At 41.7% G+C, this 26999-nt stretch overlaps 1 protein-coding gene across 5 annotated transcripts in view; it reads right to left on the bottom strand.

Annotated features, from left to right (window-relative positions):
- Window positions 1-2263: 2263 nt before the first annotated feature.
- KLF12 (Kruppel like factor 12) overlaps window positions 2264-26999 on the bottom strand; it is a 243667-nt gene continuing 218931 nt past the window's right edge. For all 5 annotated transcript variants that reach the window (XM_032192667.1, XM_032192689.1, XM_032192698.1 and 2 more), the window contains 2 exons: window positions 18568-18725; window positions 2264-2566 (listed from right to left, as the gene is read on the bottom strand). In XM_032192667.1, coding sequence (XP_032048558.1) covers window positions 2385-2566; window positions 18568-18725 — 340 coding nt within the window. In that variant the 3' untranslated portion in view covers window positions 2264-2384. The remainder of the gene's footprint in view (window positions 2567-18567; window positions 18726-26999) is intronic.

Here is a 26999-nt window from a genome sequence, read left to right as displayed (position 1 = left end):
CCTCGAATGCAGTCCATAAACCACCTCAGGCACAACACTGACAATCCATTTTTTAAGTAAGTAACGCTGTTGATAAAAACCCAGTTCTGTTGCTCCACAATGCCTTATGGGCTATCAAAAAGCCCCTATTTGTTTCAGCCGTTTTAAAACTGCATCGACACTTGGTGTTGTTGCTTGAATACTAACTCTGAGCTGGGTACTAAAACACAGCCAAATTTTGTGGGAGATTACCAGCGTGGTCAGTGGGAAATGGGAGAGGCATTTTTCCTGTGATGACTGCTGATAATTTGTCCTGGGTTTCTATGTTGACCAGTCAGCAGAGGGCAAACTGAATTTTAACAGTACTGAAGTTCTTTAAGGGAGCTGATAAATTATCCATTATTGGGGAACATTTACACTGTATTTAAAGACAATCATACTCCAGAGCCTCTAAATGCTGTTAGAAAGTATTATCCCAGTCTTATTAATCCTCAATTAACTGTAATTGCTTTCAGTATTTGTGTGGGTACTCTGTGCTGCTTTTTTTTTAAAGCTTATCTTGATTTCTGAACCCCCACCAACATTACAACCATTACTTCAGGAATCAGAAATGAATTCAGACTGATCAAACATTTAAAAATGAACAAGTGGCATCACAAGTTTAATCTGTGCAATTCCTGGAACCAAATATTCATAATTAAATGCATTGCAAAAGACCTTTATGTATACATCTTTTATCTCTAAGCTATAAAAGTCTCAACACTTAAAAATCTTGCCAAGTCTCTTCTTTGTCACATTTAGCTGAATAGGCAGATCCTTGTGAGGAAGGAAAACAGAAAAATACTATTCTGTTTTCACGAACAACTGATGACTGAGAGTTTCTCTCTTTCCACCATAATGTAATTAATATAAATTGATTCACAATTATAGGGCTGTATGGGAATGATCAAGAATTTCCTTTTATTTAATCTGAAAAGTCTTGGATTGAAAATCCCAGCAGAGGCAGCCACTGCTACCCATATAAAGGGCCATTTGTATCATAACAGACAGCTGGCAAAATCTAGTTATTCCCCAATTCCCAGGGAGAAACATAATGTCTTGCAGAGCACCATTCCAGAACCATTTCTCCTTCCTACTTACAGTTCATCCACTGATTCCTCAACGCTCAGATCTTTCCTTTATCTGTCTTGCTTTCCAGACACAAGTAAGTTTTATGTTGAAGGAAATGAATGTACTTAATTGTGGTACCTAGCAGATCAGTGAAACCATCAGAAAGATTGACTTAAATGGTCTTACATGCTATTCTCCATCCCTGCCTTTTGTTGGTGTGGAGTACATTATTGTTTTGAGAACCATTTTACTCATTATTGCTTTTTCTCTGCAAGAGACGCAGCCCTTTCTTCTGTTTTTTTTTTGTGGGTACATTCAATTCCATTCCACGGATGGCTACACCCCTAACCTTGGTACCAGCAAGCGTAAGATCTGACTACTTCCTTGCATTCAAACACTGGTCACGGGGAAGAGGATACCTGCATGAAAGAAAACTGCACTTTGAGAACGGGGTAGTAGTTTTCAGATCGGCTTTTTCTATAGAAATCAGGAAATGGTTCTAAATAAGTCCATGGTAAAATACAGATACTTAATATTGTACTTTCAGCAGAAATGCTGCTGCCCCTTTTTTATTTTACAGACTTCAAAACAACAAAAGAAAAAGAAAGGAAAAAAAAAAGGATAAAAGAAAAAGGTTAAATGGCTGGTGTCCTCAATAGCATAATGACAACTTGTGGTACAACATTAAAATGCCACCATTGTTATTGCAAAAGTCTGCTCCAGCAACCGTTCGGCTCTGACGGTGGGACCTCTCCAGCAGGATCTTCTCGCCTACTCCCACACAGCTCATCTGTAGCACAGCTTGGGTGTGAGGCTGACACTGGCCAGGTGGTATTCAAAACAAGGGGAAAAGATGGGAAAATAAAGGTCTACCGGTCTTGCTCTCATCATCATCATCGGTTTGTGGCATCTGATCCTCCAATCAGCAGTGATTTTTCAGGAACAAAATGTCCGACAGCTAAGAAAACATACAAGCTATAAACATTTTTTTCAAAGGACGCAGCATGTAAAATAATGCCCATTCCTGTAGCATTTCGGCTGCTATTTCCCAGGTGATCGTGATGACACTTTTGGGGTGTAACCATGCTGAGGGGCAGACGGGGTTAACTTCAGATGGCGAGGAGAAGAGTGGCACTTCTTTTCCTGCTTTTTTTTTTTTTTTTTTTTTTTTTTTTTAAAGACAGCAGGGACAGCCCTGCCTGTTAACACTGTAGAAGGGGATTCAGCCCTGCTGAATTCACTCCGGGTAGTTAAGAGACCCAGCTCTTAAGCTCGGCTGGAACAGGTAGCGTTTCTCAAACCAGCATGTGCCTGCGGCGGTGGAGCGCCAAGTGATCTGAGCGGGAAAAGCTGCGGTCACAGTCTGCACACTTGAATGGCTTCACTCCCGTGTGCTTGCGGTAATGCCTCGTCAGTTCGTCGGAGCGAGCAAACTTCCAGGTGCAGCCTTCCCAGGTACATTTGTAGGGTTTTTCTCCTGGCAGAGACAAAAGAAAGGGGTGGGGGGGAAACAGGTGGTGACTTTCACCTCCTTGCTCTTAATCCCCACAACCCCCTCTGTACGCTTCCCATGAACACCCACTGCCTAGGGGTTTCTTTAGGCCAAATTACACAATTACTACGAACCGAATCTGCTGAATATAAGGAAAGGGCCTCGAGATTTATCATTCCTGTGGCATTCACATGACTAAGAAAATCAACAGGATTAAGGCAACAGTATAGATCCTACCTTGCAGGGGTGATGCAGGGATTAACATGAGGACAAAGGGCTGTGTAATTATTCCCATGATTACTGTAAAAGTTTGCTAGCCTCATCCCAACAAACTGTACTTTCTCCCAAAACGGCCAGCCTGCCCTATTTTTCAGCAATTTATCACAGGGTGCCAAGGACTTCCAATTATTTATAGGAAGTTTATGAAGGTTTCTAATTATTCGTATAAACAACACTGCAGGACGTTTCTTAGCAAGCTGGTAAAAATGAAGTGCGATTTCCCAAGGAAACATAAAAATTCAATCTGCAAAGTGTCCTCTTTATTTATTGCACTTACTCATGTTCAGTAAAATTAATTTTGCCTGTAAGAAGTTACCAGGAATGGTCTATGATTTTTAAAAGTACTTAGCCATGGAACTTGCACACAGCTATTGACAAAAAAATGATTTACCTCAATGAGACCAGACTTGGGATAAGAGCAGTTTTGGAAAATTCCACCCCCCTGCTTTTTGTCTGATGTTAAACATGATGCATGCCCCAGGTTCTGTGTCGTATTGTGTCACAGGAGAAGATTAATATGGCTGATCCAGACTTTGTGCTTTAATAAAAGAAATTGCTATAAAATCCCATTTTTGCCACCTTTGAAGGCTGTACTTGTTTGGGATTTCTATCACCACTCTTTAACGTCTACATGTTAAACGCTCTTGGGAGTTACCTTGATCCTACAGTTGACCGTGCTTCAAAACTGAGGAAGGGAAACTGTGTGAGGTCTGCGTGCATGTTCCTCTGGTGTGTCAAAAGTAATTTTTTAACCTCCCCTTCCTGAACCAGCTAACCACAAGCAGGACAACACAAGAGCATCTCTGCAAATACTGTTCCCTTCATCAGACACAAGTCGTTCCTCGGTTATATGTTATCATGGATGAATCATGAGCAGCTCGTGAGATACCTTTCCAATTACACAAACCAGAGATACAACATTTGCTTTGTTGCAGGCAGCACCTCCCTCCCAGTGTCTCTTCGAAAGTCAGTAAATGTTTTGCTGAGAGCCTGGAGTTTCAAAAGAAAATCACCGCCAAGTTCAAACAGCCCCGAGAAGTCCAGCTGAAATGGCCACGGGTGTCTCTGTAAGGAAGTCAGATGCTGTACAGGCACATGGTGGGGCTGTCGGCAGCATTTGAGCTCGCTGGGGCTCAAATCGTGTGCACCATCTGGGCTGCGCTGCAGTTTTGATGTCAGATGGGGGTGGGAAACAGTTTCAGTGGGGAGAGCCAAGCTATCCAGGCTCTGGGCTGACAGGCTGGACTTGCCAAGCCTGCAGCCGGAGCTCTGCACTGGCAGCCAGGTCGCCCAACTGATTTTATAGCCCCCAGCTGAGCAGCACCAGCTGTGCCCAGGTGGCCACGGCGGTGCAGCAAATGGCAGGGCACGTGCTCTTGCCAAGGACAAAGCGCTGCAAAATGGGCTTGGATTTGTCACTGAACTGCCTTGCATACGTGCCCTTGCTGCAATCAGCTGGTGTGGAGCACTGTACAAATATACATGTAAGTCCTGCCATCTGACTGGGCAGGTCTGCCCCCGTGGTCCCGTCACACTGTGTGGACGGTCTGCAAGCAGAGCACTTGCTGCTTCCAGCTTCAGCATACTTTTGGGCACTCTTCTTTTAATGCCTGGTCTTGCCCCTGTTGGTTTCTTTGACCACAGAGACCTCCAGAAAAAAGCAGGGAGGTATTTCCCATGGTTTGGGTCCTTACTGAAAAGGCTCTGTGAACCTGTGTCTCTCCTTACCCCATGATCCTTCCCTGCTATGGCCACTTTGGCACAGAAAGTCCCAGATCTTCTTTCCCATGGTAGAATGCCAATGGAGAACTCGATGCGGGAAGGAATGGAAGATGAAAGAGAAATACCAGAAATAGTTTGTTCTTCCTTTAAAACAGTATCACTTTGGGTAAGAAACAAGAGCCAGCTGGCGGAAAGACGTGAGCACTGGCCACTCAGCTGAAGTTCCCAGGTGTTGCTTCCAGCCCTTCTCCTCAATGAGCCGTGCTCACCCAGCCCCTACACAGCTATGTGAAAGAGACAGGACTAACCACATTCCTCTCACGCTATTTACACCACTGAAGGAAAATATCTCTTACAAGCTCAACCTAAGAAGACCTTTCATTATTTTCAATTAAATAAGTGTTTATAGCATAAAAAGAAAAAAAGCAAGACAAAGCAGCATTACTCTAAAGACATTCAGTAATATACATCTTGAAAAAGGCATTGTAAAAGAGACCATCAAAGATATGATTTTCCTTACAGATTAATCAATAACATTTTAGGCAAACCTTATTTTTAGGAAAAGAATAATAATATTTTCTATTAAGCACTCACATTATCTGTGGATGGCCTGTCATCAGAACAAAAAATTCTTATTCATAGGCAATACTATATTAACTGTGTTAATATATGAGCCTCTGCTTGGTAACATCCCCAGAATGAAGGCTAACCGCTGATTCCTCAAGAACTTCAGTAAAAAAACAGAAGGTGCAAGAGTTCAAAGCATAAGAAAGGGTCATTGGGAGCAGATCTGTCAGAGGATGGGAATCTGGTGCCAGATTTCCCACTCCAGCTTTGGCTGATGAACTTGAACACTCACAGCTGAAATTCACAGTACAATCAACAGAGAAACTGGACCTCACAGGGCAGCCCAGAAAATGGTGATCAAGGCAGTGGACAAACCTAGCTAGTTAATTGGAGTAAACTGTCCCCAGTGCTTACTGATCTGTGGGGCTTTGGTGGCTCTGGCCAATGCTGGGTGTCCCCGGGGTGGACTACAGCCCTCCAGAACAGAGGAGCGACACATATATATATCACCATTTCAAGTCTGGATTGCAGTGGAGTTGAAGTCAAATACTCAACTCAGACACTTCTGCCTTTGTGCAAGCACTTGAGCTTAAGTGCCTAAGACACTCTTGGGTTCAAAGTACCTCTTGTTCTTCAGCTCCCTCAATGGCTCAGCAGATGCCAGAGCACCAAGGCTCTCAAATGCTCATTCAGCTCTACAGAGCAAAGGCAGGCAGTGTGAGCTCTGCCCAGGGTAGTGGAGAAATGGAAATGGAGGAGGAAGACAAAACAGCAGACAGGCTTTGGAAAATGGTAGGAAGGAGAGCTGCAGAAAGAGACTAAGAACTTGCAGTAATTAACACAGGGAGGAAAAGAAAACTGGGGGAAAAAAAAAAAAAAAAAGACCATTAGACAGCTTAATTTTCTGAATCTGTAAGGTTTTAGACTTATATAAGGTACCTTTTTAAAAATAAAAGCCTGAAGCTGTGAACGTATTCACAAGAGCTGATCCTCTACTTTCCCAGCTGTCTTTGAAAGCTCTATTGCTTTGCTCCAAATGCTGACAAAAAGATTCTGAAACACAGAGAAACTTTATTCTGATGGTATTCTGCAGCTCTGCAATACATAGACTGTAAACAGTATACCATGACAGTCATTTACACAAATCAAGTGGGACCCAGGAGCATGAGAAGGCTCTTTTAGGCAGTTCCCCGTAGAAAATGAGTATTTTCTATTGTTTGGGGAAGTTAATTAGAAAGTTTTAAAGGCATGACTCAATGCCCCAAATGGAACTAGTCATTTTTTAATCTTCTATTAACAAAACATCTGCTTCTAAGTGCCCTCCAAAATATTGCCTTTTCTAATCCAGATGCCACAATCTGAATTAGTTTAATTACTTTTACCATATTAATTTTCCTACACTACCATGACTCCTCTCACTTAAGCACTTAAGAACATAGTTACAATGGTTACTCATTAAATCTCCCTAAACTCGAGCAAATAATGAATTAATAATGCCGAATAACAACCATTATTTAGTCAATCTTTCAAAAATTTTCCACCTTCCCCACAGCCCAACAGCTGTCTTCCCATATCTGGAAGATCATTCACCCATGAAAATAAATCTCCTTCAAACTTCTACTTTACAACCCAGTGATATTCACATACTCCAAAGAAGAAATGTTGTATGTTGGTACCAGCAAGAGACCATGAGATGCAAGAGATGAAGGGAGCATGGTCTGTTCTACACTGTAATTTCCGATGCACTACGCTCCTCAGCAATTTCTATCTCAACTAGCCCATCAACTAGCTGGTATCACAGTATTTGATGTTCATTGCTTCAAGGGAAGCTGCAACCAAAGCCCTAAGTAAAGAGTTATGGGGTGGTCTGTCAGCAGGGTAAATGCCCCATGTAACAGAGCTGGGCTTATATTCCCTAGGCAAGAAACTTTATGGGCTGCAATTGCAGATACTCTGCAGTACTCCCTGGGCACTTGCAGTCCCTTTCATTTGTGTATTATTAAAGTTACTTTTATTCATCAGTTTAGCAGGCTTTTGGCAACTATGCCATTGAGTAATGATGAGGTAACTCTGTCTGCTACCAGGACAGAAATCATCCCAGTGATGTAGTTGTAAACCCACTTTTATCTCTGACAAACTCCCTTCTGTTATTACAAGTGAGTGTCCTTTCCTAATTATGTCCCATCCATCCACTTCTTCTGTACGTAACTCTCACCATGACTCTGAGTTACTACATCCCTTCTCCATAGCACCTTCTGCAGTGGTATTCATCATTTTGAAACACTGCTAACATTTTTATTGCAAAATATACACAAGAGAATGTTCAGGGTTACAGGCTTAGCCATCTAGTCAGACTTTTCTGCATTTAAACTTTATCCTGTGAAAGAGCCACATGCTCAAATTCCAGTTTGGGGAGGAAAAAGTTCGAGAAGCACTTGGAGATGAAACTTGGTTTATTGTTTTGTGCAGCGATTCCAGACTGGGTGGGTGGGAGCACAGGGGAGATGCTGTCCCTCACTCCATTCACAAACTACAGAAGACTTAAGTCAAACATGGTTTAAGCAGTGGCATCTGCCCAGCCCTGCTATCTATGACCACATCTTTATATATTCCTTGTTCAGTTTCTACTGTCATTACACACGGAAGAGAGAGTATTCCCCACATAAAAACAGAGTGAGGTCCTAAGGACTTAGCCTGTAACAAATTGAAAGAAAACAAATACTCCAGCAAACATGCCTCTGCCTATGTTTGATGGTGTTACATATTCTAGTTGGAAGTCAACAGGTCTGCAGGGTCAGGACACCTCAGAGCTGTTCCTGGTTTGGTTTCTGCTACAGGATGCTATGCAAAATATATAATGTGTAGTATTTATGTCAGCTGGTTTCAGCTCCCACATAAAGACCAGAACCACTCTAAAACACACAGCACAGACACGCTGCACCCATATTGATAGTGCTGTGAGAGGGAAAATCATAAATGGAAAACCACAAATAATGGCTTATTAGATTTTGCATTTCTACTAAAAATAAGCAATTTCAGACAGAAAAGAATCTTTTTACAGCAAAAACACCATCTTATAAAGAGCATCCTCAGGCACTCCCAGAGGAAGAGGGCAGCTTAGCTTTTAGACACAGGGGAAAGGGAAAAATGACAACTATTATGTTTTGTGTGATATTTTTATTAGTATAATTTTTTAATGAAAAACATCTGAGCACTTACAGAGTACCTTCCAACTTTAAAGTGCCTCGCACAGCTTTTCACAAAAAAATATATTAATACCTTATAAAAGTCTGCCTTCATAATAGCACCATGTAACAAGTATCTTTGTGTCTATTCTGCAGGTAGGAAAACAAATGCACCGAGCATGAGCAGCCTTCCCAAAACTGCAGAAAATGAACAGCAGCATTATGACTCGCATATTAGGAAAACCTTACTTTCTGTAGGGAGGCCACTAGATCTCAGTTTCATCCTTTTAAATGTTTGAAACATTTGCAATGATTTTGATTCAAAAATGTAATTCAATTATTTTGATGTCTTTGAAAAGGTGATTTTGAATCTCTGTTTCCAAGTTCACTATATCTCTTTGGTGAATATAATAAATTTGAGTTTTGCTTCAGTATTGTTAAAATATGCAAATCAAAGATCGTTCTGGGAAGAGATTAAAGTTTCGTATCAGTTGAGCAAGTCTGGGAAAATAATTTCTACGGGCAGAATGGGAACATGCTGTGCTTACTGCAACGTGTCCTGAAATTCAGGTTTTTTACTCCTCATTCTCAGTCTTAGGCAGAGCAAAGGGACATGGTTTCTTCAGGTGATAACTGAACAAAACAATTTCTTCAAATCAAAATCATAGTGGCAACCTGCACTATCAAACACCAGACAGAACTTCATCAGATTTTTGGCAGATCTTAAAGTGATTATTTGCAAGCTCCACATCTGGTAATTCAGACTCAAGTTGTTCTCCCACATCACAACACATGAGTATCCTTCATTTCACCATACTGCTGAGTTTAAGAACCGTTTGCCATCCTGAATCCCCCTGCAAGATCAGTATTAGTTAAGGACCCTTATCTATTTATTTCTCCCATACTCCCCTTTAGGTTCAGCCTCAGTTTATTGCTACTTTAATACAAAATCCCAGTATACAAACACAAAATACAAATCCCAGCATAAAACCCCTTTATTTCCAGACTCACAAGAACTCTATTCTCCATAACTTCAGAAGGCAAACCCACAACACCAGTCTCACTGCACACACTGAAAACAAGCAAAGAGTTAATAGAAGAAACTTCCCTTCCACATTTTTGCTTTTTAGGCTTCTGCACAGAGACTTTGTCCTCCAAAGGGACTTGGACAAGAATTGTCAAAGACCTTGCTGAAATAAAATGATAAATGCAATTCCCCTAACAACTGTAAAAATACAGTTTTTGGAAATGTGAAAGGACTCTTCCTGTGCGCCTGATTCCAGGACCTAGATGAAATCCCAAAAGGAGGGGACAAATAACATTTATTATCTGGTCATTTTTTTCTGATCATTTTTTTCTGATCATTTTTTTCCTGCCTGACGTGGTCCTTATATATGTATAGATATATGTACATACTTATGAATTGAAGTATATGTATATGCTTACATACATCTCTCTGTATGTATTTGTAGTAAGAGAGAGCATGGAAATTTCCTCCTGCCCTCCAGCCACAGCAATAAGGGACTATCAAAATTCCAGTTCTTTGGGTAAGGATGAGATTTCTCCTTTTATGGCAACCTTCACTCACAAAGGAATTTGGGAAAGGTGATGTACTTACAACAGCAGCCAGCTGCGCACATGGTGGTAGCAGACTTGCACACTAACTCTCTTTGGCTGGGGTGCTGCCGGCCTGAGTTTTGGTCTGGCCTCCTCACAGAAAACACCTTTTCTTGTCTGTGGTCCCTAACTGCAAGGGAGATGCCAACTAAGTGACACTTCCATTTCCATCTGCAATAACTGTGCCTCCAATTCTGCTCCCGTCACTCCTCCTGGATGCTCCAGGACTTGCTTCAGCACGTTCAGCTAGAGCAATATTGATGTTTCTCAATATAAAAATTAAACTTTCCACTAACTGTAAAAACGAAACAAAGCAAAACAAGAAGCAAATCCCCAGAGAAATAAACAAACAAACCAAAAACAACAAAAAAGCTCCAAGGGTTGAGCTTTGTCTCATTCAGAGGGCAGGACCCTGGTGTGCCAGGCTGTTTACAGAAACAGAGCAGCGAAAAACACCTCCCTTAAAGACCTCACTAGTTAAGCAAATGAGTTGTGAATAGTATAAAGCTTTCTAAATTGAGAGATAATAATTTTTTTATCACCATAAAATGTAAATATATATAGTATCAAAGAAAAATATTAACTGACAAAATACACATGAAAATTTCATATCCTCTGTGGAGAAAATACCGAAGTGCAGAAAATAACCACCCATCCTACACAGGAGTCATCTTATCTGTTTCTTTTCATGGGAAAGGAGAAGTTTAATAAAATTTCTCCAGTTCTCTGCCTACTTGTTTGCAAAAAATGAAGATGGAAAATACTTGTTTTCAGGCTCTGCTTTCCTTTTTCCTTTTAGGAAAAAATTAAGCAGAAAAAAAAAAAAAAAAGCTGAATAAAACATTAAAGCAAAGGCTTTTGTGAAACTTACTTCTACTTTTGAGCATGCTCTATTCTCAAACAGTTTGTTTCTGATTGACAGGCTGCCCTGAAAAGAACAGCATGGGCACAAGCAACTCCAGGCGCACTTCATGAAAGACGTGGTATTACCAGAAACGGGAATTTCGTAGCACGTTGCTATGCGTTCCCCATCTGGGACTGAGTGGGCTGCAAGAGTTAACGTCCTTGGAAGCCCTGTAATGTGTTTTTACTCCTCTAGGTCTGGGTGCATCTGGAGGCAACATCTGGGAAAGTACACTGGAGGGAATGGGAGTAGGGAGGTCTTTCTCGCCTTCATGCCACTGCAGGGCTGCAAATGGTAGACCACAATCATGCCTGAGACCTCAGATGAACTGCAGTTCTTTGGAGGTAGAATATTAAGCACTAAATGGCTTACTTAGAGAAAATTTTATTCTGCATAATGAAATCATCATTATTCCCTCGTGCCACACACAGACAAAACACATATGCACCCCATATTTACAAAGTCAAGGGGCACTGTTGCAAATATTTTTCATAACCTAGAGACTGAAAGCAATCACAGACACAATTAGACTTGCTTTCCCATCAAAGTGCCTTGGAATAACCACATGGGCACTCTTCCATATCGGCACGGCATCAGACCTACAATGCAGAGAAACGACTCCCTGTGTGTAAGGTGAATTCAGAGCTTGCAGAACTCGCCAGAAATGAAATCATTTAACTTTCCATGGAGCGGCTATTGGAAGAGAACTGGATGTACGAGCTCCCTGTGGTATGGACACCTGCCCGTAAGTAGCTGGACTCGGACAACTATCCCTCTACATCCAGGCGGCTAGCAGAGGTTCACATTTCTGAACATCACCTTACCAGGATGCGGTGGCCTTGGTGAGTCTGCCTTTATACCCTGGTAGGTATTCTACCAGCAGACACCCTATTTTAAATACCTCCTAATTTCTGTCCTGAAATCTGAACCCAGGAACATCAATAGGCTGAGGCTTTAGCAGTCCTGTTTATTAAAGTATTTGTCTATCTTCTAAACAGAAATTGCATGAAGAAAGGGCAAAAAGCTAGACGTGAAGACTTCCACGAAATATACTGGTTTCCACATTAGAAAGCTCAACTGTTTATTGAAACTGGCAGTAAATTTTAAACACTAAATGAAAATATTTCTTAAAAAATAAAAGCATCACCCAAAACAAATAGAACCTCCTATTTTACTTAAATAAAAGTAATTTTAAAATTAGCTTTGTTTATTTAAATTCCTAGGTTCTGGAACAGCATGTGAACCTGCTGTTGCAGCTTTTTTCACTCAGCAGATTTATATGCAGAAGGAAGAGCTCTGGGATAAGGGCCCTAAGAGGCATGTAGGACATAAGAAAGAAAAGCTGGACTTTTGAAGAGAGTCTAGTGGGCAGGTGGCAAAGAGGTGTTAATTTTAAAGTAGGCCAAAAATCTGCACAGTTCAGGTCAAATCCAAGAGGATTATTTTAAAAATGTTGTTTCCTCCCAATATTTGTCTAAAGAAGGGATTACAAACCTGTAAATATCTCTCTGGAATGTATAGCTAGCAAAAGGCATTCAAAAGACCTTAAGAAAACAACAGGTAATGAATGGAGTTTTAAAACCTACCAAGCAAAAATAACTATTTTGGTGCCTCTGACTTCTTAAGTCTGCTCTGAAATTGCTGAAAGGAAAATGTGAACAAAGACTAATGACAGGGGCCCTTTCATATTAAAATAATATATGGAGCAACAGTGAGTGAGAGGAATGCAATGTTTGAAAAAGCACAGACTAAATAAAACACCCGTGCACTCACTAGCTCTCTCTCTTCTAGGGCGGTGTCTCAACCCAGCAAAAAAGGAACTTCTTGGGGAGGAAATGTTGTCATTTTCTCAGGTACAAAACCACATTTCTGAGATGTTTAGTGTCTCCATGTAATGAGGACACGCTGATGAGGACCCCCTGACACTAACAAATAGGCTTCATTACGTCTGAGGCAAAGGTATTTGCTCTCATATGTCAGGAATGATATAGGCGTTGATCAAGGACAAACCCCTGAACACTAAAAGAAATTATTTGGCCTGGGGGCTATGTTCAGCCTGCGTCTTTAAGTGCAGCCACAACTTCGGCAGCAGGGGCACCAAGATCAGCACTGGTTGGAGCTCACAGATGAAAATCTGCAGCCACAGCCCTGTGTCAGAGCCCTGCAGAAGCTGATACAGATAGGGAGGAAGGTCTCTTGCCTTCCTCCACCCACTGGAGGCAGGAGCAAAGCCACAGTTGTGGCTGGATGCCACCCTACCCTATACTCATGGACTAAATCCATTCCCACTTCATGCCACTGGAACATCCCAGGCTTCTGCTGCCACTGACTCCAGGAAGCTACTCTGCTACATTCCTCGAGAAAGTAGTAACTAATGACTGAAATAGCACTGCATTGAAATACAAAGTGGTGATTGTATAGCTACAACACCAGCTACAAAGAAAGTCCTACAAAAGTGAGAGACAGAGAGCAATCACTTCTCTATCAGATGTAAAATCATGCTGCACATAACTTTAAAGCAGGCATCTTATTCCTTTATTGAATTCTTCAGGATGATTCACACAACAGTTTAAACTCCTTGGGCCTTTCCATATGGTAAAAGAGTAGCCACAAGAAGCTAGAAATGGATTTAGCTGTGAGCAACTTTAGATGTGAAATCCAACACAAATCAAATTTCCCTTTAAATGACTATGTAGTTAGTGGGTTAGATTTCTCAGGTCATAATCCCCGCGCTAGGCACCGCTTTGACTGTGACGCATTCACACCACACAGTGTACTCTGCATACCTAGAAGAAAGGGAAGAGCTTTAAATATCCTCCACATGTATTATCCATTATACCTGTTTCAAAGTCTCTGTTCTTTACCAGGCCCCTAACAGACAGTATAATTTGCCTCTTCAATTTACATAATATGGCTCAAATTTACATGTTCTCCCTATTCGAGAGGAGACAGATGATGAGTATGAAAACTGGGTCACAGTATGCAAAGGTCAGCTTTGGTACTATTGGTTAAAAGAGGATACCACTGACTGGTATTTGTAGACCAAGTAGCCTCTGGATCAAAAGTGAAGTTGCTGGCCAGTGGGACGGTTTGCCCTTTGTGGTGTGAAAGAACTTACCAGTGCACCACATGCATGCCATGGGACATCATCCACAGCTAGCTGCACAGAGGTGGGCTCCCTGCAGTGACTCTGCAGGCAGGTAGAACCTGTCATCATTTGACACACTTCTCATTACTTAATCTATTTTATATCAAGGCAACTGAAATCACTACGAACACACAAGGTGCTATGTGCTTTTCCTATGATCACTGACGTCTATCCAAAAGGTGTTTTCACTTTCTCATGCCTCCTTTGCACTGTTATGGCATGTAGACCAAAGGGTCCTGGGTGTTTGTTCTTGTTCTCCCTCTTCCCTCTCTTAAAACTCTCTGCCTTGTCCTCTCATTGTTCCATACACTCCCCTTATCCACACCCACTATGCTGATAAAGGCTATAATAATGTATAACCTGAGATGTATTATTTCACCTGAGACTTAACTGTCTTCCATTTGACCTGATAAATGGTGGCTTTGTCCTGCCACCTTCATCATATTTAGCTCTTATATTTAGTTTCATTATAGTTACAGATGATTGAAAAATAATCATGAAATTTTGCAAGGAAACTGTGAATATTTTTGACCACTTTGCAGCTTTTTGGTGACATTTCAGAAACATCCAGCCAACTAGAGAGGAGGTCGAGACATATGCCCTCAAATTTTTGGCATGAAAACATATGCCTGCTTTTTTTTTGCCAAAAGAATGAAATCTTTGACACTCATTGCCAATTTTACAGCTCCACAGACCCAGGACTTCCAGCTTTACCAAGTTCACGGATCAGTTACTAAAACCTAGTTTTTATAACCCATGTCAGCTTCTCAACAGCAGGCAAAATTTGACTCTTTGATTTACATAAAACATGCCAGATTTTCATCATCTCTATTTAAAAGGAAGAGAGTTTGTAGATCTTTCACAAGCCAGGTCTAATATAAAAAGAAAACAGCAATAAGATAAAATTTAAATATTTTTAGAATTAAATTTTGATGGTAAAAAGAACACACTGAGTGGAAAGATCCAGTATTGCTTAGTCTTGACTGCTCAGCTGTCCTACTGGAAGCGTCAGTGGCAAATTTAATATCTCCTAGAGGACCTAAAATAGCAATTACATATCATAAAATAATGCTACGCTTGTTTCCCTATATGTCTTCAAAGTAAAAGAAGCAAGCTAACAAAGATGAGTCCCACCAGGGCTACATAGGTGCACGCCTGACAGGGAACAGGAGTTTCAGCTCTCCACCATTAACTCCCAGGGCTGACACGAGCGCCTACACTAAGCAGAACAGACACAGGCGGATAGGGAATGCAACCCAGAGCTGCTAGTTTTCCGATACTTACAGATTACTCATTTATAGAATCACACATTAGTAATTTTCTTTATGTTCACTGAAGCAGAAACTAACTCTACGCAACTCCGGTGAGCCAGTTTCTCACCGTTTTCTCCTTGCAGAAAAAGATGATAAACCTGAGCTGCAAGATTGACTGCGAGTCCTGAAGGCTCTCCATCACACCCAATACCTCCTGATAGCTTTATTTGACGATCTGGCAAAACAACAACAAGAACCTGATACTAGAAAGAGAAATTCAATAGCGAGTGCTTGTGATTTATGAAATGCTCCAGCGATTACAGGTTTCACTTGCAGTTTTCCCAGTTTCAGACACGATACGTAATTCAAGCTCGCCCCCCAGTGGCTTCCATGGGCACTCCACTCCGCTAAGGCTTGAGGACACCGGTGAGAACTATTTGGAAGCTGGCTGATGGCTTGCTTAAAAAAGGGAGGCAACACTCAAAGAGAATTGAATGCAAATGTTTCTGTGTGTAATATTTTGTTTCAATTTTTAATGAAGTTCAAAAGAAATGTACTTTCCAACCAAGGAAGCTGTTCATCCTGTCATAATGCCATACTATTTTCCCTGTTTTCCAAGTGAACGTGCATGTTTTAGTGACTATGTAAACATAGTAAATGAAAAAAAATAGTTTTCAAACACATCCTGCTTAGCCAAACAATTGTTAGCAAGATCAGTTTGCCTAGGAAAAAAAAAAAAAAAAAAAAAAAAAGCCCAGATTATGCAATGTTGAGTTTCTGTGATCTTTCCTCAGAAAGTTGCCTATTCAAACTTGCTTACCCTTGCGTGCATAGCTGTCATAATTCATTTATACTTATCCAAAACTGCACACTAATTATTGTGGGTCATACGTGAATAATTAACTTCTTTTGCCTGAAGCAAAAGTAAAAGCCAAGATAAAAAATGTAAAATGAGATTAATCCATAGAGCATGCTCATGGCCAATGCTACATGTAAGTCAGATTACATCAACTTCTTACCAAGACCTGAAAAGCATTTCATGAAACACATTTTAACAGCACAATATGGATTTTCTCATTGGATTGCTGGTTGAATTTAGTGCTCACCTTCTCTCTAGACTACACTTCTTACATTGCAGCAGGCACAAAGACATGACAGTATAATACAGTTAACAACTGATCATTTAATGAAAGCTTTTGATTTGAGGTTATTTTTCCTATTGTATTTTCTTTTCTCCCTGAAGGAATGAACTAATATCCAACATGACTATAAAATATTTCAGGCAGCAGCCTTTTGGGGTGGGGATTCATTTCAGCCAGCTAACAGGCAAGTACCTGAGCTTCCTCTGTATTTAGCAAGTGAAACAGAAGCACTTTCAGATGCCAATCCTTGGGTCTACCTGAAGAAGGAATAATGTGCCCCAGAGGTGCCAAGCCCTCTTCTATGACTACCCAGAGATCCCAGACAGATAGCATAGCCTAGACACCCAGCCGCTGGGGAACCAAAGCTGGAGAGATGAATCCTGCGTTACTTTTGGTACAGAAACTCCCTTCATGCTACCCGAGAGTTATAGCTGCATAAACTGCAATTACCAACACCATTTTATGCCTTAAGTACCTAGTTTCAAGCACCTGAAATGCATAGCCTGAGCTTCAGTGGTGCAGACTATCTAACATCGATTTGGGTGTGTTATACACAAGAGCTGGTCTGTCATGAGATCACTGATGAATTACAGACTCATTAAAGAATTGGGCAACAACTTAGGAATCAAGATACAAAGAAGGAAAGGGATGGAGTAGAGGTAGACTGAGATAAAGGAAGTAAAAGAAGAATGGCAGAGAACAAGGCAAAAGAGTAAGGGTACATAAAATACATTAGAATACAAAATATACAGGGAAAAAATAAGGAAAAGGGAAAAAGAATTAAGACAAAACAATTAAGAGAGAAAGCTCAAGCATTACTGGGAAGATATGAAGAAATCAGCATAACTGGAGTGGAGAGAAGCCTAATGAAATACCCAGAGTATTTATGCGGTTATAGGAAGAGACTCTACTTTACAGGAATTAGTTTAGTGGGGGGTATTAGGATGGTGCTTTGTTCGGTATTCCTTTCAATAAAAGTCCTAGCAACCTAAAGACATATTGGAAAGAATGATGCAGAGGTGACTTCATCTGAAATGAAGAAGTCACCACTTAATTTTTAAACTAATATCTCATACTCTTTAGAGTACATCACACCACAGAAAGCACCACCAGGTTCTCAACAAAGAACAGCTTTGTGCTGTGTGCTGGACAAACACCATATTTTCTCCAAGGAGTTACAAGAATGTTGAAGTACATTAAGAGCAGAGAGATCAATAAATTTAATTTAAGTAGATCAACAGCAGAGTTAGGAACAGCACTGAAACTCAATAGTGTTCTGTCCACTGCCTTTTTAGCCATTTTAGCGGTCACCTTTTAAATTGTTCGTGATGACCTCAAAAAGCTATTCCTGAGTTTCTCCACAATAAAATTACAACAATTACACATCACTGCTTCAGCTGCCCTCACATGTCTGTCATGGGGAGTAGTAATGACCTATAAAGTTAATAAGAAAGCCAGGTATTGATTAAGTATTATCATCACTGAATGGGATCCAGCTCATCTAGGCACCTCTCTCGCATTTTTGGTGAAAGGACCTAGTACAACCTATTCTCATTAAGTGACTGACTTCCCTTGGCAGTATGCGGTAGATGCTTCTGAAAGCATCCAGAAAGAAATCCACAGTTCTTGAATTTACACTTGGATTGAACGGAAGGTATTTAGCAGCACCTGTAATTGAAAGGCTACATCAGTAAAAGCAAATAGTATAATAGCTCAATAGGAGCCGGTCTGTAGAGTTAAAAAGTTGTTGAAGATCCATGTCCATACTCTTTCATCTTCTTGATGGTTTTCCTTGGACAAGCCTTGGTTGGCTTCCATTCATCCATTCATCCATCAACCAAATCATCCATTGTTGGTTGAAACACATTAGATGTGCCCATGGAGGCCACTTTTCTGTTTAGTTTCAGCTGAAAGGAGTCCAGTTTGTGCTAAGAGTGCTTAAATGTTGAGAAGGAAAGCATAGAAAGTGGCCACGACAGGGAAGTTCAATTCAAAAGTATGTCCCTGATGTGCACCAGCATGCCAATACAGGTGTACCCGCAGACATCTCCACTATTTCCATCCAGACATTTGTCTGTTAGTGTAGGATGCAAGTTCAATAGGTCCTGTATTAGGCAGAAAGAAACCTGCTTGTCTTAACCATGCAACACAGTGCCAGCAAAGCCTTACCTGTGTGCGTCCTCCGGTGGGCCTTCAGGTGGGAACTTTTTGTGTACACTTTGTTGCATCCCTCGAAGTCACACCGGTGGATGCGCCGCTTCCTGGAGTCTGGAGACTCTGACCTTCTCTGACGCCTTGTGCTTTCAATACTGAATGGTGAAATGGAACTAAAAAAAAACAGAACAGAAGGGGAAAAAAATGAAGCAAGAGCACAGCACATACCTTGGGCCCCAAAACATCAGCAGTAATAAATCACTATGCCAGAAGCGACCCAAGCAATTACTTAAATATTTCCTTTTCTGCAACATAGTCCACAGCACCTCTTTGAAACAACTCATGCTTGAACTAGGGTATATTTTGCAGTATGAAATAATTGAAGTCTTGATTTAGATGTGCTTATTGCCAGAGAAAACACCATGATCCTTGAAATACTGCTCCAATAATGAACTAGTCTGACTTTATCTGCGCTTTATTTCAACTTTACATGTCCAGTTCCAAACTCACTGAACCTTTCTTTCTAACCAATTTCCTTGATAGACTCCGTAATTTCTCCTTGATAAGCTTACATAGATAAAAATCCTGACACCTTTTGTGAAAAAGTGTTTCTAGCACCCAGATCTGAACTATGGACCCTTGTATTTGGCTAAATGCCTGTTGCTTGCTTTCATACGCATTGCCAAGAGATCCCTATCACCCTGCAGCAGTGATTTTTCCATTTCCTTATTTAACAGTTCTCAATTACAGAATCACACAGAATCACAGAATTTCTAGGTTGGAAGAGACCTCAAGATCATCGAGTCCAACCTCTGACCTAACGCTAACAGTCCCCACTAAACCATATCCCTAAGCTCTACATCTAAACGTCTTTTGAAGACTTCCAGGGATGGTGACTCCACCACTTCCCTGGGCAGCCTGTTCCAATGCCTCACAACCCTTTCAGTAAAGAAGTTCTTCCTAACATCTAACCTAAAACTCCCCTGGCGCAACTTAAGCCCATTCCCCCTCGTCCTGTCACCAGGCATGTGGGAGAACAGGCCAACCCCCACCTCGCTACAGCCTCCCTTGAGGTACCTATAAAGAGCGATAAGGTCACCCCTGAGCCTCCTCTTCTCCAGGCTGAACAAGCCCAGCTCCCTCAGCCGCTCCTCGTAGGACTTGTTCTCCAGGCCCCTCACCAGCTTCGTCGCCCTTCTCTGCACCCGCTCAAGCACCTCCATGTCCTTCTTGTAGCGAGGGGCCCAAAACTGAACACAGTACTCGAGGTGCGGCCTCACCAGAGCCAAGTACAGGGGGACGATCACCTCCCTAGCCCTGCTGGTCACACTGTTCCTGATACAAGCCAGGATGCCGTTGGCCTTCTTGGCCACCTGAGCACACTGCTGGCTCATATTCAGCTGACTATCCACCATCACTCCCAGGTCCTTCTCTGCCTGGCAGCTCTCCAACCATTCCTCTCCCAGCCTGTAGCTCTGCTTGGGGTTATTGCGCCCCAGGTGCAGGACCCGGCACTTGGCCTTGTTGAACTTCATGCAGTTGACCTCAGTCCATCGGTCCAGCCTATCCAGATCCTCCTGCAGAGCTTTCCTACCCTCAAGCAGATCAACACATGCACCTAACTTGGTGTCATCTGCGAACTTACTGAGGGTGCACTCGATGCCCTCGTCCAGATCATTGATGAATATATTAAAGAGGACCAGCCCCAGCACCGAGCCCTGGGGGACGCCACTAGTGACTGGCCTCCAACTGGACTTGACTCCATTCACCACGACTCTTTGGGCCCGGCTATCCAGCCAGTTTCTAACCCAACGAAGCGTGCGCCAGTCCAAGCCTAGAGCAGCCAGTTTCTTGAGGAGAATGCTGTGGGAGATGCTGTCAAAAGCCTTGCTGAAGTCAAGGTAGACCACATCCACAGCCTTTCCCTCGTCCACCCAGCGCGTCACTTTGTCATAGAAGGAGATCAGGTTCATCAAGCAGGATCTGCCTTTCATAAACCCATGCTGACTGGGCCTGATCACCTGCTGGCCCTGCAAGTGCTGCGTGATGACTCTCAGGAGGATCTGCTCCATGAGCTTCCCTGGCACTGAGGTCAAGCTGACAGGCCTGTAGTTTCCCGGGTCTGCCCTCCGGCCCTTCTTGTAGATGGGCGTCACATTTGCTAGCCGCCAGTCAACTGGGACCTCCCCCGATAGCCAGGACTGCTGAATTACCTGCAAGTCAATTAATTTTATTTCCTTTCAGACTGATGATTAATAATAATAATAAAAAAAATAGTAGCACAGGGCCAGGAAACAATCCCCACAAAAATGCATATGCTCACTGAAGATACTTCATTTACTCCAGTGTCCTAAGGCCTATCAGTCATCCCAATTTTAAGCAATCAAAATGTAATGTTGAAGTCGTGTTGCTTTGGTTTATAAACACACTGCATATCAAGTCAAATCCTTGAAGAAAGTCTGCTACAACAATGCACTAGCCTTGGGTTAGACAAACTTGTGTCATAAAACATTATCAAGTTGGTATGCCAGGATCCAAACCCTCATTGATTTCCATTAATTATATTACCCAGCTATAAATCATTATCGATTGATCTCCTTATCAGCCCCATTACAGTTATACTGCACAGCAGTTCACCTACAGTTATACTAGCCTGCTCAGTTACTGTGAGTACAGGAACAACATTGCCCTTCCTCAAGTTTCTGGGACTTACACCGCATTCCCAGGTTTATTAACATTCACGACAATGACCTTGAGGTTTGTCAGATACTCTTTTAAACTCTTAAGATGCAAGTTTTCAGCTCCTGAAATAGCTTGTGACAATCAAATGGAAATGAATCATAGGCAAGGAAACTGAATCTGCTCATGAAAAGGAGCAAGACCCTCTGGGGAAGCTACAATAGTAAGAATGGCATTTGAAAGAAATACTGATGCTGAGAAGCTCCTGTGTCAAAATCAATATTCAATCCTCTGTTACAATAGCCAGTGTTGTTACAGCTGTAGCTGTTCTGGCATAAACTTCTTTTTCAGGGATTTCCAAAATTTGCTGATGATTGTATCGGGTTAAAACTTTGCCTAGAGCATCTCACACCATTAGCATGTGATTTCACTGATGTTCCAATTTACTGCACTTCAAATATTTAGGTTTCAAATTTGTGGTAGTCCAAATTATTCATCTTTCTTTCTGTTTCAATGCTTTTAAAGTACAACCCCAATTTAAAGCACTACTTCGAAAAAGGAGCATTCTCTTTCTGACAACCCTCTTTTTTTCTTAACACAATATATACTTCACCTTCAGGCAAAGAGATTTTTCAGATTAATTATTTTTGCCTAGAATATGATATGTGTAAATGGGCATGCAGGGAATTTCTGAAATAGAGGAAGAAATGGACAGGGGGCCATAATATGAACATTAACCAGCAAAAAGTAGTCCCCAAGAGAGTAAGACACATCAGCGCTTTAACTATGTGACAGGAATACAGATATGTTTAGCTGTCACGTATACAGCTTAGGAATTGTATTTAAGTATCTGCATCTCAGGGCAAATGAAAGTCTTGGGTTAGATGATTAACTGAGATCAGTCCCACTACTCCAGATTCTTTTTTTTAACACCCCACCAGCTAAAATAAGAAGCAACTGTAAATCAAATCTTAAAGCTCAGTACTGAGGGTACATAACCCAGTGCGCAGGACCCGAAAATCTTTATCTTCAAAAATAAGCATTTGTGCATCATTTTTGCTGCATGGGATTTACAAGCTGTCTTAAAAGCCTGTTTTGTAACAAGGCGTTCAGATCCTGGATAATACAGTTTGTTTAAATGGGAGGAGGATCAAGCTTACAATGCTGCTGCGATTGCCAGCACTGAGGGAAAAAAAAAGCGAACCTTGAGCACAGTCAGCACCTCCTAAGGAGCTAGCTGTCACGTACCAGAAGGTGACCTCATGGTGTGAGCTGCTCTTGCTTTCCTGGGGGTTTACACAGGAGGGTGTAAATGAAGCAGTGCCACATGATAGGTGCTGCCACTTCCAAATTCTTGCTAACCATCAGAAGGGACACAGGTGACAGCTCAGAGCACCCCCTCAAGGGGATCTTCTCTAGCCCGTGTGCCACAGGGGCACCCCATAGTTAGCACCCATTTTAGGTGCAGACAAGCGCACAGGTGGAGAATGCCAGGCTGGACCTGAGCATCAGCTTTGTTTGAGCCTTGCACAAGCCCTGTGACTGTTTAACTGGTGATACCACAGGAAGCCTTAAAAAGAGCCTACAGATGTGTTTTTTTAGAGCTTCCTGAGGTTAGTGACTCTCGCAGGGACTTTCACTTCAGTTCTTTTCATGCTCATGTAGCAGTAAAGGGACACCCTCCACTATCTCGAGCAATTTCCACAAAATAACTTTGCTGACCACACACGGTGACAGAAAAAAAAGAACAAAGTCCTCAAAATCATTTGCTGTGTTTTTGAAAGGCCACTGGGGATCTGCCAGGTGGCTCTGGCACAGAGCTCCAGAACTACTGCTTGATGGCATCACAGCAGACAAGCACCTAGAGAATAGAAATGACTGGGAACTCACAGGTATTGCTTTTTGTAATGATTTTTTTTTTCCTGATTGCAATGTGTTTAAAATCATGTAAAAAATGAAAGAAAAAATAAAAAAAAAAAAGCATATAGTAGTTTAAAAAAAAGCAACCACTCTTGACTAAGTGTCCCTCACAGACTGCCCAGAGTGAAGAAGTGAAGACCTGGAAGAACATCAGCAGCTGCCAGGGTGCCCCAAGGAGAAGCTGCCAGTTCTCCTGCTGACATCCAAGATCTCAGGCAGCCTTTAAAACTCAAGGTGGGGTTTAGCAACAGGACTGACACTATGTAATATCCCAGGAAAATTGCAGGATATATCAAATTACTGCTGATGCGTCAAGGTTGGGAGATAAAATAACAAAGAAAAAAATCGGGTTCTGGCTCGTCAGCTTGACATTTATTTATTTGCAACTCATTATTCCTAAAAACAGTGTAATTTCTGTATTGGTATAGGAACCATTAAACTAACATAAATCCTGGGAGACAGCTGGTTGCCTCCAGCTGCAACACCTATAGTTATTACTGCTCACAGGGAAATGAATGAACACAATCAGACATTTTTTGGATGGGAGCATTTAGGATGATCTACAAAACCTCAGATGTGTTATTTCCAGATAGAAGTGAAAACATGCATCTCTACAACTCACAGATGTACAAGTGCTTTTCTGTGATGCAAAAGTCTGCACATTAAAACAAAGACTCAGACTTCGCCAGTAGGTGGCCATCAAGTTCTCCAGAGCATGCAGTGGGGATTAGAACAACCCTGGTAATGCAAAATTTTCTCCTTTTATGAATGCTGCCCATTACTTCCTAGGTGTTTTGCCTTCACTCTTCATACAGACCACAAAAGGTTTTTGGTATGTGCAGCAGCACTGTTAAAAACACACAAAGTGGGTCTTTTTATACCCACCCTGTGTTTTCTGAGTGATAGGCAGAGCAGAGTTGCACAGGGAGAGCAGTATGTTCATTAAAACCTTGAACCATGCTCAGCGGCACAATAAAATGTGCCACACGGTGACAAGTCTCCACAAAACAGCCTGCCCATGGGCCAAATACACAGTACTACCTTCTGCCACTGAAATTCATGCTTCAATGCAGCATCCTGGCAGCCTGGGCAAGAGCTTGGCCAGCAGGGAGCTGGTGACAGATCCAACCCAAACTTGTAGCTGAATGAGAGACTTAACAGCTGCACTTCACCACTGGGTCCATGGCTGCTAAAAACAGGTATTAACCCCACTCTGGGGCAAAACACAGGCATTTATCAACTCTGCCCCTTCTGCTCTCACTTCCATGAGAAAGAGAACCAGCCTGGGCTTGGCACCTTGCAGCAGCTGCTCCGTCTGGATGACGGGCTTGGCAGGCCACAGCATGCACTGCAAGGCAGGCATAACGCAAGCCCTGGTCCTCTTGTGTTTCTCAGGCTGTTGAAGGATGTGATTTGGTTAAGCTGACATAACAGGACAGTCCTGCTCCAGTTGCTTTCTCCTGTGTCGGCACAGGCACTTGTCTGATCCTGCAGTGAGCCAGTTCAGGGACACATGATGATGAAAAGACAATTCTGCAAAAAAAGCTGAGCAGCTTGTTTGCTTTTGCTGGTTTAGCTCTCTAAATAGTGAAGTTTGCCAAATACCTGCCCTGACACATCATTGAAGATGGGAACCTGTGGCCAAGGGTGAGGGGAGTGTCATCACCCTTTTCAGTGGGAACCAGCTGTTATAACACCGATGCCATAACTTCCAGGGAAATTCAGAATTTGTACAAAGAAAACCAAGAGCATGCATATAACCAATCAACACAATCAACAACTGGAAAATGCACCTTTCACTCCACAACAACGCCTCTTCTTGCAAGTCTTGTGTGTGCAGAAATAATGCATATAAAAAGAGAAATAGATGGGCTGAAAACAAAAATTAGGATACTGCTACTGGAATACTTAGAAGGTGATAATGTGTGATACAAGACAGAACTCAACAGGTAAATGTTAGTATCTTACTCTCCTGCCAGTTTTGGAAATCCAGACATTAACATTTTTTCTTTCATTTTAAAGAGAAAGAAATATAAATATTCAGTATTTAAATATGCAAATAGCATATAAATGTAGCAATGTGAATACTTCGTTCATGAGACATGCATACCTTCTGGGCCAACCTTTCCTTCATAGTAAACAAAAGTGCAGGCAAACAAAATAAAAACAGAAAATTCCATGTTATATGTTTGCATTCAGTATTGCAATCAGCAGTTGAAGAAAATTCTCAGATCTCTAGCATTCATTTGCAATTCACAGGGAACCTGGGCTTCAGAAACACTGTGGGTTTTGGCCACTTAGCATTTATAGAAGTCAGAGCTCTTAAGTAAGTAACTATGGGCATCAGGGTTGAGTTTTCTGTGCTGTTTTTGAAAGCCTTGGGCTTCGGATTCAGTGGTGGGACAGCACTCCCTGAGTACATCAGTCAAGTAGTGGACTCACCAAAACCCACAGCAGTTTGCTGCCCTCCGTCAGCCGAAGCAGGTTAGCAAAGGCTGCACATAGGCTCACAGAGCTGCTCTCTGTCCCAGACAGACAGACAGATGCAGAGGCAAAAGCAGCCCCAACACATTTGCTTTCATTCCTCTGGTACACTTGTGAGTCGAGTTAACCCATGCACAGCAGCACGCAGCTCATTTTAGATAAGTATTTATTTTCTCTCAAGACCTTCAAATTTCATACATTAACAGGCAAAATACAGGCAGTCTGTGTGTTTCTGAAAAGGGGAACTGAAGTGCATTTTCCTGGTTTCCAGTTCTCAATCACTTTCCTTCATAGCTGCTCTTCACATAACACAATTTCATTTTCTGATAGCTCTTAGAATGTTATGCTCCCACTCAGGATATTGGTGAAAATAACTTTACAGACACTACATATTTAACTGCGATGAAATATAATATACATTATTTTTCATTATGGTTTATACTACTTCACCTACTCTACTAGCAAGATGCCAAAATCAAACTGTTCAAAAACACACTAGTTTTGTTACTTTACTCTGCTTAATTAGAATTAATGTTGACTCCTGTTAAAGTTGTTCCCTCAAATATTTACTCACTGCTTTTTTTTTTTTTTTTTAATACAAAGTTTCTACTGTGTCCTGTTCACAGGCAAGCAGACGAACATGCATAAATACATATGTATTTTTTCTTCTCTCTGATCCTGAGACTCTAATTAATGTTTCATGAGTGACAAACATCTGCCTTAGGAATGTTAGACGTTAAAACATATCAAGCAGTACTTCAGAAGATCATAAGAGGAAAATATGTACTACTTGTTTTATTAGTGGTCGTTACTTCAATCACTACTTTAGGTGACTTTATATGGAAATTACAGTTTTTGTCAAGAAAGAAAGGAAGAATTTTGTAGCATACACAAACAGTACACATATTACACAGGAAAACCACATGGGTAAGCAAGACTCAGAAAAGAGACAACTTGAATATGCAGCAGATCCCAGGCAAGAGGATCTTCTGTTCTGGCCCCATATGGCCATTCCTGTGTTCTTAAGTTCCTGCCCAGGGCAGCCACCAAACAAAACACCCCCATATCTCTGACCACAACTTTATCTGTAGCATTTATACCCACCAAGACCAGCTAAAGCTACTTGAACTGTTGAGTTGCCTTGCATTACCACAGCATGTTTCGTATTTCCAGCTGCAGTGGAACTGAAAAGATGTGAGTGAAAAGAGCCAATGTCAACTGTGGCATGTCTTACCAAAATTATCTATATTCTCCATTACTAGCAATGTTAAATTAAGATATGTGAATTAGATGGTTGCTTGATCCTCCTGAGCCACGGTACTGCTGTGAGATGATGGAGTGCTGTATCCCAGCCCCATGCTGGG

Source organism: Aythya fuligula, chromosome 1 (genome assembly GCF_009819795.1).
Source record: "Aythya fuligula isolate bAytFul2 chromosome 1, bAytFul2.pri, whole genome shotgun sequence".
In the NCBI taxonomy this organism is placed as follows: domain Eukaryota; kingdom Metazoa; phylum Chordata; class Aves; order Anseriformes; family Anatidae; genus Aythya; species Aythya fuligula.
The sequence above is the reverse complement of the archived record's forward strand: the minus strand, read 5'-3'. Positions and strand labels throughout refer to the sequence as shown.